This window comes from Pezoporus wallicus, unplaced genomic scaffold, assembly GCF_028554395.1.
Source record: "Pezoporus wallicus isolate ANWC-B61680 ecotype Strahan unplaced genomic scaffold, APGP_CSIRO_Pwel_v1 contig_8403, whole genome shotgun sequence".
In the NCBI taxonomy this organism is placed as follows: domain Eukaryota; kingdom Metazoa; phylum Chordata; class Aves; order Psittaciformes; family Psittacidae; genus Pezoporus; species Pezoporus wallicus.
In genome coordinates this window covers 303658-320016 of record NW_026641953.1, presented here as the reverse complement: position 1 = coordinate 320016, position 16359 = coordinate 303658, and the positions used below count along the sequence as shown (strand labels likewise).

General features: G+C 50.1%; 1 protein-coding gene across 4 annotated transcripts; it reads right to left on the bottom strand.

The window, feature by feature from the left end:
* Positions 1–1108: 1108 nt before the first annotated feature.
* GPR137C (G protein-coupled receptor 137C) lies at positions 1109–16123 on the bottom strand. Of its 4 annotated transcripts, XM_057426298.1 has the most exons (8): positions 15650–16123; positions 8192–8235; positions 7195–7423; positions 4132–4281; positions 3457–3579; positions 3221–3336; positions 3001–3068; positions 1109–2366 (listed from the first exon to the last, which is right to left on the bottom strand). In XM_057426298.1, the coding sequence occupies exons 1-8, from the start codon at positions 16016–16018 to the stop codon at positions 2314–2316; spliced, it is 1152 nt and encodes a 383-aa protein (XP_057282281.1). In that variant the 5' UTR covers positions 16019–16123; the 3' UTR covers positions 1109–2313. The 4 variants fall into 4 exon arrangements, with proteins under 4 accessions (XP_057282281.1, XP_057282284.1, XP_057282280.1 ...); XM_057426301.1 differs by lacking the exon at positions 3001–3068 and having other exon boundaries at positions 15650–16121; XM_057426297.1 differs by lacking the exon at positions 3001–3068 and having other exon boundaries at positions 1109–2485; positions 15650–16119.
* Positions 16124–16359: the final 236 nt, after the last annotated feature.

Here is a 16359-nt window from a genome sequence, read left to right as displayed (position 1 = left end):
ACATTAGCAACGCGACTCACTGCCCTCCTAATGCCAGGAAGATCGTAGTGTTGTTGTGTGCTTCAGTGCAATATGAACAATGAGCCTGTAGCCCTTTAGTTTTTTAATTTTTTTTTTTTTGCACTACACTCCTTTCCCTCCAGGGAAAAACTTAAAGTGCTCCTAGTGCTTTGGAATTTAAGCAAGAACTGGGGCCACTAGCGTCACTTACTGTCTTTGGTGACTTACAGGAGAAGAAAGAAGGGCAATGCGCCAAGTCCAGGTCCTACATCAGCTCTGCCCTAAGTCAAGCAGTGATCAAGAGGGAGCAGCCTGGTTGGAGGCAAGGGGACAGGTCCCTCATGCCACATACAGTGGAGCAGCCAGGGGAGCCACAGCTGGTTCAAATACTAGAGCAAGAGGGAGGTGCTGGAAGTTGTCACCTCAGAGCCTTCTTCAGAAAGCAGCAGGGGCTGCCCCTTTATGTGGGCCAGCAAGAGTGAGGCAGGTCAGCAGGGAGAGGCCCACCAGCCAGCACAAACCACACAGAGAGACAGGGTGTTCTCAGTGGGACAAGTGACATCTACCTGGGTACAAGCAAAGTGGGTGATCAGTGACCATGCCCTACTAGTGAGCACAGGGCAGGTGAAAAGTGAGGGGAGGCCAGGGCTGCCGTGGTGCTTGGGGTTTCTCTCACTCAGCTGCAGACACAGAGGTTGCCTTGGAGTCCCTCCAGCAGAAGACCCCAGTGCCTCAGAGCCAGCACCACTCCACACACAGCCAAGTCCTTCACCCAGCCAGTCCCTCAGCGTCAGACTAGGGTTTGAAGAGCAGGAGCAGCTCCAGGTAGGTTAAAAGCAGTCCCAGTTTGAGTTGTCACTAGAGGGCAGAGCAACTGCCTTCCCTGAGCCAGTGCCTCCATTTCGGTGTGACCAAAGCTCTTTTGCTCATCCCTACACCAGGCTGAGGGACAGGCCAGGAATAACATCAATAACATCAAGGTGAGAAGTGAGGGGAGGCAGGGGCTGCCCTGGTGCCCTCATCTCCAAGAGCCTGATGGAGCTACAGCCCAGGTCAAACTTCAGCTATTTTGGTTAGAGACAGAGAATCCTCCACCCAGCACACTCCAACCCTGTGCACACCACTAAGCGTTGCTGACACAGCTACTCCAGCAGTGGAAGGACACAAGGCCTCATAGAGGACAGAGCAAAGAGCCCTGGGATCAGAGCTCTGCAGCATCTGCCACCTCTCTCTGCAAGCCTACAGACAGACACCTCCTGCACCTCACGGGGACCTCACCAGTTCACATTCACTTCAGGTTAAAACTCCTGGTTATCTTTGAAATGCAATTTAATACTGAGGGGGAGGAAAAGGGGAGCCCCACTGTGGGTGGAGAAGAGGGGGAGCAGAACTGCTCCCACCATCCAGGAGTTCAAGCAGCCCAGGTTTTTCCATGTGCTTTGGGCCACACACTCTTGCCAAGCCAGCTCTAAGCTTTCCCTGTGAAGGCAGCAGCCTATAAAGTTTTGTCCCCTCACTTGACAGCAGCTGCCATCCGAGCCAGCCCTCTTCCTTTCCCATAAGCTAGTGGGTTGATTAACAACATGGTGATCATAATGCCACTAGGAACACTAGACCTCATCCTCATAGGCCTCCACTAGGATGTGCTTTGAGCTCAGCTTTGAATCCACAGTCCTAGGTAGGACAGTTCAGCAATCAGGTGAAACTAGGACCAGCAGTGGGAGGCAAGACCCCACTGAGCCTGGTCACACCAGCCCTGGCCAGGTGTGAATATGGCACAGTATGCTTCAACACTCACAGCAGGAGACTCTGCCCACAACACGCTCAGTAAACAGAGCTTCATGCTCCCAAGTGAGTCAGGATGCAGAGTACTTCACAGAACACGTCTTTGCAGGAAGACAGTGCCTCTCCCAGCTATGGATGTGCAATTAAAAGAGTAACTAGAACAGTCTCAGACCAAGCAGTCTGAGCAAGATTCGTTCCTTCCAAGTGTGCAGATAAAAGTGCAAATATGCATTTGATGTTTCTTTTCTAGTGAGGAAGCTCCGGTGCATTTAGCTGCCAACATCTTGAAGACCAGACCAAGAAAAAGCTTCCAGAAAGTTCAGCTTCACTTTGCTACATGGTACCTTAAAGTCACAGTTCTCTTGCTTACTGCATGCAGCCATAGGCTCAGTCCTGCTCACAGCTGCAGCAGGTAGTGGAATGTTTGTGTCGATGACTTAAATGCTTCAGGAAGAAGGAAAGAGAAAACCAGGTTACAATCCTATACATGAATGCCACTTCTGGGAAGAGAGGGACCTTGCAGCCTCTTCATTTCTGTGGTGCAGCATATGGGCTATGGTGATTATTCATCTCCGAACCGCCTGCAGCAACGAGCAAGGGGGCACTGTCTGCAGCAGTCCCGCTGAGCTGTGGACCCACCATGTAGCTGTCATTCCCAGCCAGGGACCCATAGCAGCCCGAGCACTGAGGGGTGGCCAAGCTGGGAGGAGAGACAGAAAAACCAGACATGGACTCTTAGAGGTGAATTATTTGGCTGTGGTAGTCTCCACTGCTAGGAAAAACTGCTGCACAGATCAGGGTATTCAAGTCTGCAGATTCAGGCTATGCTGTGCAGGTCAGGTATCGGTTGCATGAAGGCCAGTTCCAAAAGCAATACCAGCCCTACAACACTGGCTGAGAGGAACCAGAACCTCTGAACCCCTCACTATACCCCTGCAAAGGTGGAGTTCAGGGCCCTGAGCAGCAAGTGGAGGACAGGGCTGTCAGCTTTCCCCCAAGGGTTTTGCTGTGGATATCTGACCATTCTCCTCCACACCAGGTGGAGTCTTGTCCCAGCTGGCTTCCAGAGAACATGTCCCTCCCAGGACTTCACTGCCTTTTACTTCCCAGTGGAGAAACTCCTCTGGACATCCTTCAAGAGCCCTCTGCCCCCACAGCTGAGGAAGGACCCTAGCAAGACCAGCTCTCCTCTCTGTTGCTACTGCATATTTCTACTTATGAGCACCCACTGCAATATCCACCTCTCAGAGTGGTCACTTCTATTAAAGCTGGCTCCTTGTGAGCTGCAGAAGGGAACAAAAGCTCCGTTGAAAGACTTCTTGCCCTGTCCACCTCTCCGAGGCTGCCTATTATACCAAGTCTTTTTTCCCCACCAAGAGCAGAAGCCAGTGCCTCTGTTGCTTCCACACAGGGCAGCAAACAGCACAATGCTTACCCTCCTTCTCTGGCCCCAAGCCGGGACAAGTCATCATCGCTGTCGTAGCGCCTCGGATTGTCAAAGAAGTAGGCTCTGGAGCTGTAACTATGACTATTTACCATCCCCGCTGGAGTCTGTTGAAGACAAAGGAGTTATGCCAGAATAGAGATGTTTCTGACAGTCTACCTAAAGGCCAGCCCCACAGCCCATGCAGGCTAGGGCTCCTCAAACTGTAGCAGCTTGTTCAGGCTTACCAAGTTCTGACTGAGTCTCTGAGCCCGGAAGAACAGCACCACAAAAGTTGTTGGCATCAGCTCCCAGAGGAAGAGGACCACTCCAAACACCACATACTCTTCACTGCTCACTTCTGCATGCACCTGTGAATGGAAGTTAGAGGTCTCTCTAACCATAGCCATTAGCAGAGCTGCCCAGCTCCCAAAGCTGGACACAGCACACAGCTGAGAACTAGGGATACAGAAAAACTCTTATGAGGGCAGGAGTCCCTAAACCAGAATAGTGATTCTTACTTGACTGCTGCTACTGGTTTTAGTGAGAGAGTTCTCTCCAGCATGCTACAATGGCACTGCTAGCTCTCTCCCCCGACCAGTGACTCCCATGCACAAAGCCATGCCTGATTAAGCATTACTCTTCTGCTCTAGTTGACTTGTTCCTCATCTCCCCATAAGAAGAGTTGGCAGACTAAAATTGAAGAGCTCAACAGAGAATCCATCCTGAAGTAGCAGCCAGATAGAGGAAGACTGAGGTTTGCTCTGGTGAAGAGGGCAATCGGGGCTTCTGGAGGCAGAAAGCCAGCTCATCTGGGTATGCAGCTAAACAGACACCCCCAGAGCTCCATTTTCACCTACATATGCCCTCACAGGATGGAGTAACTGCCTTTCACTTTACTCTGGATAGGGGGTCACACTTACCTTGTCTGAAAGGTTGTCCCAGCCATAATTAAAAGGACCAGGAACATTGTCTGGAGATATGGCCACAGCTACCAGGTTATAGCAAGCCCTTGAGGAATATAGAAGAGCAACTACAGATCCCACAAGAATAGCCTGGCAGACAGATGTTCCCTAGAACAGGAAGGAAAAAAAAGTTTTAATACACACCTTCCTACAGAGCTGCAATTTCCTCCCTCTTCCCCTTAAAAGCACAAGGGGCTGTGCAGGCAAAAATGACCTAGAATATTTGTATGTTGCTGCTAAAATATTCAGAGCTGGTTAAGAGCTATCTTGTGCTACGAGTTCATGGCAGTAGCAGACCTCCGCAGCCAGTGTCACCTGGGAGCAGGGAAGACGTGAGGTACAGGAGTGTCACCGTCAGCTTCAAACTGGTGGTCCAGAGAGATGCTATCCCACACACTATGGTAGTCTCCAGAAGGCCAACCAACAACCATTAAGAAAATCAAGCAGCAATGCCTACCTGGTTCATTCACTCCCCAGCAGTTCAGTACCCCTGACATTCCTAGACAAACACTGCATTCAAAGCTGCCCAAATGTTTGGGGTAGGCAATTCTGAGAACAAGCAGAAAGACCCAGCACCTGAACTCCAGCACTGTTGTGGGACAAGCCAGGCTTTGCTGCACACAGAACAATGTGTAAAGGGTAGCTAGCTGTCCTGTGCCAGTGAAAGTTTTCCTCCACAGCATTTCAAACGCAGTGTTCTCAGAGGACAGCTGAAGAGCAACCTGAATGTCACAGTACCTATCTTTCCTCGACAGCTAGCCATAGGAGAGGAAGCCAATTGATCTGCAAGCATCTCAAATTTCTTTGCTAAATACATACTTGAAGTCTTTTAATAGCCTGCTGGCAGCCACCAAGTTAGTAAAGCAGGCAGGCAAACACATTGCAACAGCTGGCTCACCTTTGTATTTAAGCATTTGCTCAGGAAGCTCATCTCATTGACCTGCTTCACATCCAAGCTCTGGGTATGAGAGCTCTATTTTCCTAGGTTTAGAGCATTCACTCAAGGTAGGATCTTGGAAGAGTTGGCATGAAAGTGCTGCTAATAGACAAGTCCCTGTGACACCACTGAAGCACAAGAACACAGCCTGCTCTGGCACTGTTAAGCTGGGCCCTTGGTGTTCAGGCCAGCAGAGTAAGAGGCAAAAGGCTAGGGATGCAAGTCTTCAGCTGACAAGGACCACAGTATAGAAGCTGGCTGCTCCTACTCAAGTGAGAAACAGCTTCAACCTTCTACCTTTAGTGGTGGAAGAAGCAGCCTCATCAGGCCCCTCCAGCCTTGGTGTATTGCTTTGAGTCAGCAGGTTCACAGCTGGAGTTCAGGAGGAAGGCATTTGTGTAACCCTTCTGCTTATTCCCACCCTATTTTTGCAGCTCCACAACAGAAGTCAGGAGATGCCTCCAAGGCAGGGAAGGGATAGAGCATTTAAATGTAAAAGACCTTTACCAAACAGTCAGGCTGGGTATTCAACAGGAGAGCAAGCTTTTCTAGAGCATGTTGTACAAGAGCACAGCCCGCAGGCAGCCTCAGGCACATAAATAGAGAAAGCTGCATTCGTAAACTACTGCTGGGTGAACTTGGCAAGTGTCCAGAGCTGGATACCTGGCCCATACAAGCAGGGATATGCACAGGTTCTCAGCTTAGTCATGGCTCCTGTCTCACTTCAGGTCACCTGGCTGCAATCTGAAGACTCTGCAGGCAACTTCAGGAGAGCCATTTAGGGAGCCCATCTCAGCCACCTACTGTCTGGGCAACCACCAGTACCCTTTGCTGCTTAAGAGGCCCAGACTTCTACAGAAAGCCTCAATTCAACCCTGAGAGCACAGCTCTGGCTGCCCTTTCATGAAGAGAAAGGCAGTGGACTGCAGCTCTTTAAGCAGCCATGCAGACAGCTTGCTAAGGAGCAAGGAGATGTCTCCAGCCAATGCAAGGCAGGTGTCTGGATCCAGAATGTCTTTGCAGCAGTGTCTGCTGCAAGGGACCTTGTACCCAATTCTTCCTGAAGCAGAACACTACTATCCAATAGGCATGACAGTGCTTTAAGCCCTTATTCATTCCTGACAGAGGGCACACTGGAAAAAAGGTCTCCACAGGAGGCCACAGCCCCACCTTCTAACACGTGGAGAGAAGGGATTCAGAGCACAAGGGCTGATGAGCTGTACTACTGGGGAAAGACAGTAGCTCAGAAGCACTAGAGGCAGGCAGCTGGCTTCTCTAAGCCTGACTATGCTCAGCTGCTCAAGTTCTTCCTACAGATTTTTCCAGGATACTCCTGTCTGCCCTTCTCAACAGGTCAGGTCCCTACACCAGAATAACTGCCTTTGATAGGAGCAATATGGCTTCCCAGAGGAAAAGGGGGCACCTCAACTTCACACTTAAATGCAGCCTACTGCCACAGTAAGACTGCTGGTGGCTTACTCACTTTCCTATCTGCTTGAGAAGAGCTGTGCATGTTCAGACCCTCAACTGCCTTGGGGCAGGACCTACAGCAACTTCTCCTCCCCTTCTAAGATGCTCATCTCACCAGGACAGGGTAGCATTGCCCCTGGCTCAAGTAATCAGGCAGCTAAAGCCAGACTGCTGGGGGATCCCCTTTTCAGAGAATTGTCATACATCTGCCAGATACAACAACCTGCTGCAGACCTTCCTGGCCTTGGTGCCAATATAACTGCAGAAACTGCATCTGCCATTCTTAGAGAACCCTCTCATCCAGACAAACCCTAAATTAAGACTTCTAAACCTGAAAAGCATAAGCAGCTAGGTCTTCTGTCACACCAGCAAATCTGTGGACAGTGTATCCCTCTAAGGCATGCAGGGTACTTCATTTCTATAGCAGGAGCATGCACTTTCTGTGGGAGGGAGGAGTTTAAGAGCCACCACCTCCAAGCTGGAAGGAAAATTTAAGCAAGAGTAGCTCAGGTGTCACGAGGTCAGCATTGCTCTGAGTAAGCACAGAGAGATATAGTTCAGAATCCAGCTGATGACTGTGCAGTTCAAGTGCAGTTTACAAGGCATTTACCTACCTTAGACTCGAGGTAGACATTTGCTGAAGACATCTTCCCTAGTTTGCACATGCAGCAAGCCAGTGAGATGGCACAGAAGATGAAGAGGCTGTCGTTGACTAGGGCACGGGCAAGGACTATCCACCTCAGCTGGTTCTCTGGAACCTCACCGTGGATTAACATTGCACAAGTTAAGTTCACAACTAAGAAGAAGAGGCTGATAAATACGGAGCCCAGATACAACAGGACCCTGGAGAGATGGTGGGGGCAGAAAAAAAAAAGGCGCTTGAGTCAGACAATTCTGGACTCATTCTGCACCACCCTCCTATTTCATCAGTCAAGAGAGCCTCCCAGCATGCCAGTGTTCTACTCGCTATGAAGATCAGACATTCCAGCAAGTTTCAGTGGTTGTACTGACAGCCAGTCTGCAGAGTATTTGAGCTGCTCTCATAATGCATGAGCAATGTAAGTAGTCATGAGTTACAAGACTCATCTTCCGACAGTCAGGTTCTTATCTTGCAGATTTTAAGTGTAGCTCTAGCTCTGCATTAACTCCAGTCAATAAGCTGTGAGTCATCACAACCACTGCAATTTCTTTATTGAAAGCCACTGGAGCTCACATTTTCCATTGTGGGTTTCCCTGGAAATGGCCAGTAAACACTTAGGCTGCACAAGCACAGGTGTCACCTATTGCTCACGCCTCATCCTGCTGACCTTTCCTGGGGTGGTACAGCTCAGAGTGACCTAAAGAGTACATCTACTTTACTAGCAGCACCAGCACTTGGAGACTGATGACATGTATGGAGGCATGCAGCATATGCTTTAGCTTCTGTGGTACCCTTGAAGCTCCCAGCCCTGCTCCAAGGCACACCACTACCACTAATCCTTTGACAGAGCACAGCAAGGTGTGGCATTAGCTTTCTTCAGTCTTTGGGGACTGAGGCTCCCATTCCTGGCACTGCAGCACGAGTTCACCTTAAGCCAGCTTTAAAGGTAATATTAAGAAAGTATCACTTACTTGTACTTGTTGAAATCAGCTGCACATTTCACTTTGAATATGACCTAGGGGAAAGATTTGCACAGCATTACCCCATGTGACCTACAGTTCTCCTTTAAACTTAGTAAAGACATGTACAACAGGGGAGCCAGTACCCACTTGGACATTTTGAAGGACTCTAGATTATCTGCTAGCACCAAGTCTTGCACTGGACCCAGCTGCACAAAAGACTGGTAGTCTTTTTCTTGGAAGAGCTAAGCCCAAATGTAGGCATCCAACAGGTATAAATGTTTAAATACCCCATACATGACAAGGACTTTTAACACCACTCCTAACGACTTACAGAAAAGCAGGGAGTTCAGGACTCAGTAGTCACCAAGATAATTCAAAAATATATCTACTTTGTCCAGTGGTCTGTGCTGCATATTTTAGGACCTCAGTCATGCTTGATTCCCATGTTTGAGATAGCCTCTTCAGCTGCTGCACTTTAACAAGACAAATAGCTCATCTAAAATAGCCCTTTGGTATTGGATTATGACTTGCAGACTCTAACAAGCATTTGGAGCTCACAGCTTCTCACCCCTTAAGAGGTCTGTAGGCCAAATACACCTGAAAAAGTAACTCTTAGATAGTGGAAAGTCCTCCAGACATGGAAGTTGCACAGCACACTTGGCAGACAAGTGTTTTAGATGATAGCTATTTGCAGGCTCCCTCACTCTCCAAAGCAACACTCACTCTGTCCAAGAGTGGATCTTGGTTCTGTGAATCTTCTTGCCACACAAGGGATTAGGAGACTCAAGCTGAAAGTTGCACAAGGACCAGTGCTTCAAAGCACAGGTTCTCTGTCCTCTTTTCAGGCTGCAGGGGCCTGAACCCTTGTCTGCACCCTCAGCCATTTGTGTGTGGAAGGCTGGAAGAGACCGATCAGATCATATTCAGGCAGCCCTACAGCACTCTTCCCACTATGGCAAACTTCCATGCCCCTTTGGGCTGGAGGGGGCCTCCTGCTGAAGCACACAGGGGCAGACTTCTAGCCTAAGGAAGTATGGCCAGTTTAGGAAGGAGCAGACACTACAAAGTCACAGCTGAGATGTGAGTACCATGGTCCTACTGCAAGGGGACAGCTAACCAGTGCTCACACATGGCCAGGACGAGAAGCAGGAAAGCAGGATGTTGGCAGGGCTGCATAGAGCTTGCCTGTCACATGCTGGTAACAGCACAGCCATGGCAGAACTGGCTTTTGTCCTGTGAAAAGTGCAGATCCTCATACAGACCCCCACGAGGAAGAATCCTAGAGTTGAGGTCACATTCAGTATCAGACAAAGCCCATGGCCTGACTAGAGACTGCAGGAACTAGGGAAGAGGTAGACAGCCATTTAGCTAGATCTAGCAGCCACATACTGTGGTCAGCACAAGACCACTGTGGGATCACTGCATGTTGTAAGGGTTTAGTTTCATTGTTTCTGCAAGAAGTCCTTCCTGCTCTGGCTGTAGTGAGGGATCACTCATGTCATAAAGCACCCTTAGCCAGCCTGTTTTTCTGATGGGACTTCTTGGCTCCTGCCTTCCAGTCAGCACCAAGGTAGAAATGGCACTCTGAAGCTTTAGAAATCAGGCTTCTGCCAACAGAATTTCCAGAGACATTTAAGGATTCAAGGGTTGTCTGATCCATTGTGGTAGTTTCAAGCATTTGAAAGCCCTCCTACAGGGTATCGGACAGCTCCAGCAAGTCTGTGAAGAGCCAGTTTCACTGTCTGCATCATCTTCCCCAGTCTGAGGGCCAACCACCTCAAGAAGTGCTTCGTGGGGAATAAGACAGCACCTCAGCAGAGGGAGGTATCCAGCCCCCGCAGCTGAGGGGCTCACTACCACAGGCAATCTCTGAAGTCCTCTTCGCTGTTGCCCCACTTTACACCAGCCCAGAGAAGTACAGAAGTGTGCCGTAATTCACTGAGCCCCAAAGTTCATCTGAGTTTCAGGAAACCTGGGCTTTGAAGGACCACATAGGGACTTCAAAACAGAAAAACCCCAGACTCCTTCTCTGTCCTCAGTTTGCCTGTAGGCTATATTCAGGTACTTAGGCAGTGTAAAAACAGACATCAAGGACATCCAGCTGGAAAGCCTCATGGTTCAGCACCCATTCACACAGCACAGAAATCCATCTAAGATATCTGAACTTCTGCTCTGACTCCCAGAACAGCAACCTAACTGCAGCCTCTAAGCAGCGGTGCAGACAGTTCATGCCTTGTATTCCTGCTCATCACCCTGGTTGAGAACAGCCCCTCAACTGAGCATGGAAATGGCACTGGCTAGCAGAAGGAAGATGCTGGCTTCTGCAGCAGCCCTGTCTCCCAAGACCCTCCCCTACAGCCCTGGGGACTAAGCACACAGTCTGAGCTGTGTGAGGGTTAAAAGTGCAACAGCAACCTGAGACTCACGGTTGGACTGCTGCCATGAAAAGCAGAGGGAGACCACTGCACCAGCTTTATACTTTTATTAGCCCACAGCTACTTAGTCCTATAACTCAAGGGAGAGAACAGGCATCTCTGTTTACATTGTTTTTAGTTCTTAAGACATGATACTCATCTGATGGTTGCTTTTTCTTCATAGGGGCTGGGTCAGTAGGTGACACCAGTAGCACTCAACACATCTTTGGGTTCTTACTCTTGAGACAATCTTGGAAGCCTTTCAGCACTGGACTGCTGCTTTCAAAACCCAAGGACAGCTATGTTGAGGGTTCTGCTGTGAAGAAGCCAGTGCAGACAGCTCAGGAGTAGTCCCATTCTTCATAAAAATAGGAAATACAGACCCCTGCCCTCATACAGGTGCATTATGCCAAGTTGCTAGTAGCAACCCTTGCAAAATGAACAGTTCCTGCAGTTTGTAGCCGAGACCAGCCCCAGAAGTCATGCAGTCACCTGCTGAAAATAAGGAACAGAGAGGTTTCTGCTAGCAGAGTGCAGCAGAGCAGAGAACATTTATTCCTAAGCCAGCCTTTTGTAACACTTAGGCAATACTCTTGTCTTTCCAGAGCCACAAATACTTTGAGAACTTCACATCAGCCACAGGCTTGATAAGAAGGCAAGGCTGGGAAGAGCTAGACCTCAGAGTCCCCCATGATGCTGGAAGTTTTTATGATGAGTGGATATATTTCACAAAACTGAATGCCTTGCTCACTTCACTGAGCCCAGAAAGTGAACTTGCTAAGGTTATGTTTTCAGAGCACTGTTTAAGAAACACTCATCCTTAGGTGTACTGGAGGTGGCAGCTGCTAAGAGAAGATGACAAGTGACAGACATATCCCACAGATGGCTCTAAGGGCCGCTTTCAGTGGCTGTACAAGCCAGAACCTCAGGCCTAACACTGAGCCCTAGATAGCACTTCAACTTGGTTTTGGTACAGCCATTCACAACAGATCCAAGAGGTCCATGAGAAACAAAACTTTGACATTCTCTGCCTGATGAAATCAAAGTCTCCTTTGCTCCATAAAGAAATAATGAGTTCGGTGATACAAGAAGTTATATTACTTGATACAAGTTCGGCTCCAAATGCACAACATAACAGCGTCCTGCCTTGGCATGACCACAGCCCTCACTCAGTTGCAAGAACATCCACAGATTCTTGCCCCACACTCATTCAGCAGCAAGCATCAGAGCACAGCAACAGACTATTTTGGGACTGCATCCCATAACAAGTGTTCAAGCCCCCAGCCACAACTCAGACACAAAGCTGGGACTATGTGTAAGGATGATCCCTCACCATCCCCACTGAGTTCATCCTATTCCATCACAAACACAACAAGGGTACAACTTGCATTTACCATGATTTCCTGGGATAGCTGGTTGCTGGCATGGCCACCTATTCATTCAGGAACTGCAGGGCGCATGGGAATCATCAGCTATGGGATAGAGCAATTTTGAGTTTAAGTGACCCCTCTGAGGCAGAGTACACATGCTAGGTGCACTTCTGTATGCTAGACAAGGAAGGTGGAAGAATGCAAGAATGGGTGACTGCTTTTCCAGTGTTCCATCTGAGAAAGCAGGAAGATACAGGACAGCAAGGACAAACAGCTCCCAGGATGGATGCTCTTTCCATGCATGTCTGCTCCAGTGCAATTAGAGCAGCAAGGGATGAAAGGGGTTGATGTCATCTAATCAGATGGAGCGCTTAAGGAAACCCAGACAGGTTAAGGGTTATGACCACACCAGTCTGGCAGAGCCTCACCACTCCCGCAGAAGGCCTTACTCATTGTTGCACACAGTTGCTGACTCCCAAGTGAGACAAGGATGCCAAGTGCTCATGAAGGTCTTTGGAAGGGTCAAGATGGAGGTTGTTTTGGCTACATTTCCATGTACTGTGCTCCTGACAATGACCTGGGGCAAAGCACAAATTGGCAGACTCTTGGGAAAGGTGGCATTACTCAAGCCGATGACTAGCTGGCAGTAGAGGAGCTATTCCAGAAGCAAGGAAGACACCCTGGGTTGGATGTCTAAGCCATTGGTCTGCCAGTTTTAGGCAAGATGGGGAGCAGATCTGAGTAATTCTGACCTGATGTACTGTGAAACTCCAGATTTCCTGGAAATCTACTCTAACAGCTGAAGCAGAAAGGGAGACACTCACAAGCAAAAGGCATTCTACCTTTTCCACGTGAAAATTCCAGGCAGTGGCAAAAAAACCCTGCAACCTCCAAATAAGCATCCTACACACATTTTGTCAGGCCTCTGCATTTCCTCAGGCACCGCGAGGGCTAAGAGGGGACAGGAAGAGCATAGCCTCACCCCACAGAAAGGGGTACACCACACAGCTTCTTCAGTTTGAACTTCAACCCCAGAACACAAAATAATGCTAACTCTCCATAGGTATTTGTTGCTCTCTGGAGACCTTCCCTTATCCAGCATCATTTCATCCCCAGCTTGTACACAGCCTGAGGAGTTCTCTAAGTCAAGAAAGATTAGTTCAAATACCATAGCACAGGCCACATTTTCTTCCACTGCTTATACAGATGCCATTTATCCAGCATCTCCACAAAGGAGGCACTGTGTACAAAGACAATCAGCCAGGCCTTTAGCACAGAAGCAGCCCTATGCTTTTATCTGAGGACATCTCAGAGCAGGACACCACTCCCAGAACAGCAGAAGCCTAGTACCCTTCTAGAGGTTGCTACCAACTAGCCCTTAAGCATTGGGAATGGTCAGGCCCTCCACAGCAGGTTTTGCTTGAAGTCACACTCATAAACACACCAGTCATCTCTAGCTCTTGAGCCACTTCAGCTAAACTATTGTGGTACCACTGTAGTTTCTCTCCTCCAGGTTGTGAGGAATCTTGTTTAATTACACCCTAAGCCCTCTTACCACAACTCCTCCTGTGCTCCAAGAGCAAGGCAACAGAACAAAGCCAAGCCAGGCACATCTCAGTTAGTTACCAGCACCCCTCTGCCTAGAATGGGCTAGTTTTATCAGTCTGTTGCACAAACAGAGGCTAAATATCACCACTCAGCATAATTTTTGTTAAAATGGAAACCAGAAAAGCACATAAGGCTTTCAGTCCATCTAGTTGCACTCCTTCTCCAAACCTCTGCAGCTGCAGGCTTCTCTACCTGCCACCACTGGGAGACCACCCAACCACACCACACAGTACTGGACACCCACTCTGCTTGTGACAGCCAAGGGCCAGATCCTCTCTGTAATTAAGCATGCGTACCCATCTTAAGTCATTTTATCCCTCCCCACTCTAGATTCTGGGCTCTTATTTACTCAGACAAGATTTCCCTTGGCTCTAGGTTTTCAAGGAGAAAGAAATAGGGTATATTTAGCCAGAGACCACTGAAAAACAGATACCATGGAAAGAAGTGAAGGCTGAGAACCTATCTGAATTTACTTTGCCATTCTTTGAAGAAGCCTTTTAACAAGCATGCAAAGAGGTAAATCTGTTGTCAAGTCCAGTGACTTTGAGGAAAACCAAAATCCAGCCACTTCGTGGTACCAGAACCTGGGATCCCTCCCTCAGCTTCTTCCAAGGGACAAACACCTGCTGGTTGGTAGGTCAGGCTGCCTTTAACAGCCAAGATGGATTATGCACACTATGCACCATTTGTTATTTTGCTGCCACTTGATCAGCAGCGTATCTAGCACCAAAGGTTTTGCAACAGGCAGTTTACCCCAGCTTCCAGGTGTGTGTGTCAGAGGGGAAAAAACAAAAACAGCCCAACAACCCAACCACTTCAAGTCACACATTATCATGTGAATGTTGATGTCCTCAGGAAAATGAAATCATAACTCCCATCAGTGACACACTGGAGCGATGGAGTGATTTCAGTGAGTGCTAGCGATTCCTTTGTGAGGCTGGCAAACAGCTGAGAGCTGCAGAGCAAAGAATCTGAACAACAACAACAAAGCTGGAAGGAAAGTACAGCCTATTTATGAAACAAGGCACCAAACTGGAAGACAGGCAAGCAAAGGGCTGCTCACGAGAAACTGGAGCAGAAACAAAATATTCAGAGGAGGAAAGGGAGGGGAGAGCTAAGGCTTTAAAAAGATAAAGACAAGTGAAAGGACTAGAGAACAGAGAATAAAAGAAATTAAAATCAGAAAAGCAAGTGATGGGAAATCCAGAAACAGGAATACAGCTCAGCAACAATAACAAGCAGGTCTGCACCGTCCCAGTAGCAATAACTGCACTAGGAAGGGGCCCACCTCTCCAGCCCCAGGCTGTTGTCTGGGGAGGCAGAGGGATCTCAGGGTTTTTGTCTGACAACAAGCTGCAGAGCAACAAGCTCAGTTCACAGCGGAGCGGAGAGATGAAGAAAAGGAGGGAGCGCAGCAACAATAGCAGAAGAGGCTCTAGCTGGTGACGTAATGGTTGGCATCACTCCAGGCCAGAGCAGCCCCTGCTGCCGCCACTTTCTGGTCCTCTTTAGAGAAGGGGAATCAATTAAAAGAAGATGCAAAACAATCCCTCAAGAGACCCCCATGGCGCTGCCACCCGTTGTAAGGGTGCAAAGGGGAAAGCCCCACCCGGGAGCAGAGCGCATCTCTGCACCCCCCAACCCCAGAGTGAGAGCACATACCTGCCCCCTCCATGCCACCCCACAGGGCCTGCATTCAAAGCACAACCCTGCACCCCACACCACCCTGACGCCAGGATTCAGGGCACACTTTTCGCTCACCCCCCCATCCCACCCCACCCCCAAGCCTGAATTCAGGACATAATCTTTGTGCCTCCCCCCAAGCCTGGATCCAGGGCACAACCCTGCATCTCCCCATCCTGCCCTAAAGCTTACATTGAGGGCAGACCTCTCCCACTTAGCCTGGTCAGGGCACACCTCCAACCCTCCCCCCCCCCAACCCACCCTTCGGCTTCAGGGCACATTTCTGTGCACCTCCAAGTTTACGGGGGTGGCTGAAGAGGGGGATTTAGCCCCAGCGTCCTGCAGGGTGGGGGTTCGGTGTGTCTCTGCCCCCCACCACGGGAAAAACTTACCTCAGCGAAATAGAGGTTGAGGAGGCAGAGGCTGGAGAAGAGCAGGCAGCCGGGCAGGCAGTAAAGAAGCCAGTGGGCGAAAGGCTGCTGGAGGCGGAGGGCCTGCAGGGAGTTCTGCAGGTAGAATGAGAAGAGGGTGGTCCTGAGGGCTGCCCAGAGCAGGCAGAGGAAGAGGCAGAGCGTGTGGTAGCTGAGCCGCCGCTCCCGGTAGTAGAGGAGCAGCCAGAGCTGCAGGTAGGCGAAGAGGAAGAGGGCGGCGTAGAGCGCCGTGTGGAGCACGGTCAGCCCCAGCTCCACGGCGTAGGGCACGGCAGCCCCCTCAGCCAGGGCCGCCCCCTCGGCGAGGGCCGCCGCCGCCGTCGCGCTCATGGGGCAGCGGGAGGCAGAGGAGAGGCAACGGCCCGCCAACGGTCGCCGCGCGCGCCCGCCCCGCCCCTCAGCCCCGGCTGGACACCCCCATGCAACAAAGGGGAGCGCGCCCCCCCCCCCCCCGCCCCCAACCCCAACTCCTCCTCCGCTCTCGCCCGCCCTCCCGGCTGCGCCGCGCGCCCGCCCGCCGCCAAACAACTCTCAGCCGGGGACAATCAGCTGAGCCCGATTATTTGAGGCGCTCGCTCCTGACAGCGCGCGCTCCCCATTGGCTGCCCGCCGGCCCGCCCCCGCCGCGCCCATCCGCAGCGCTGAGTGGTTGCCGCAGCCCGTCCGTCATT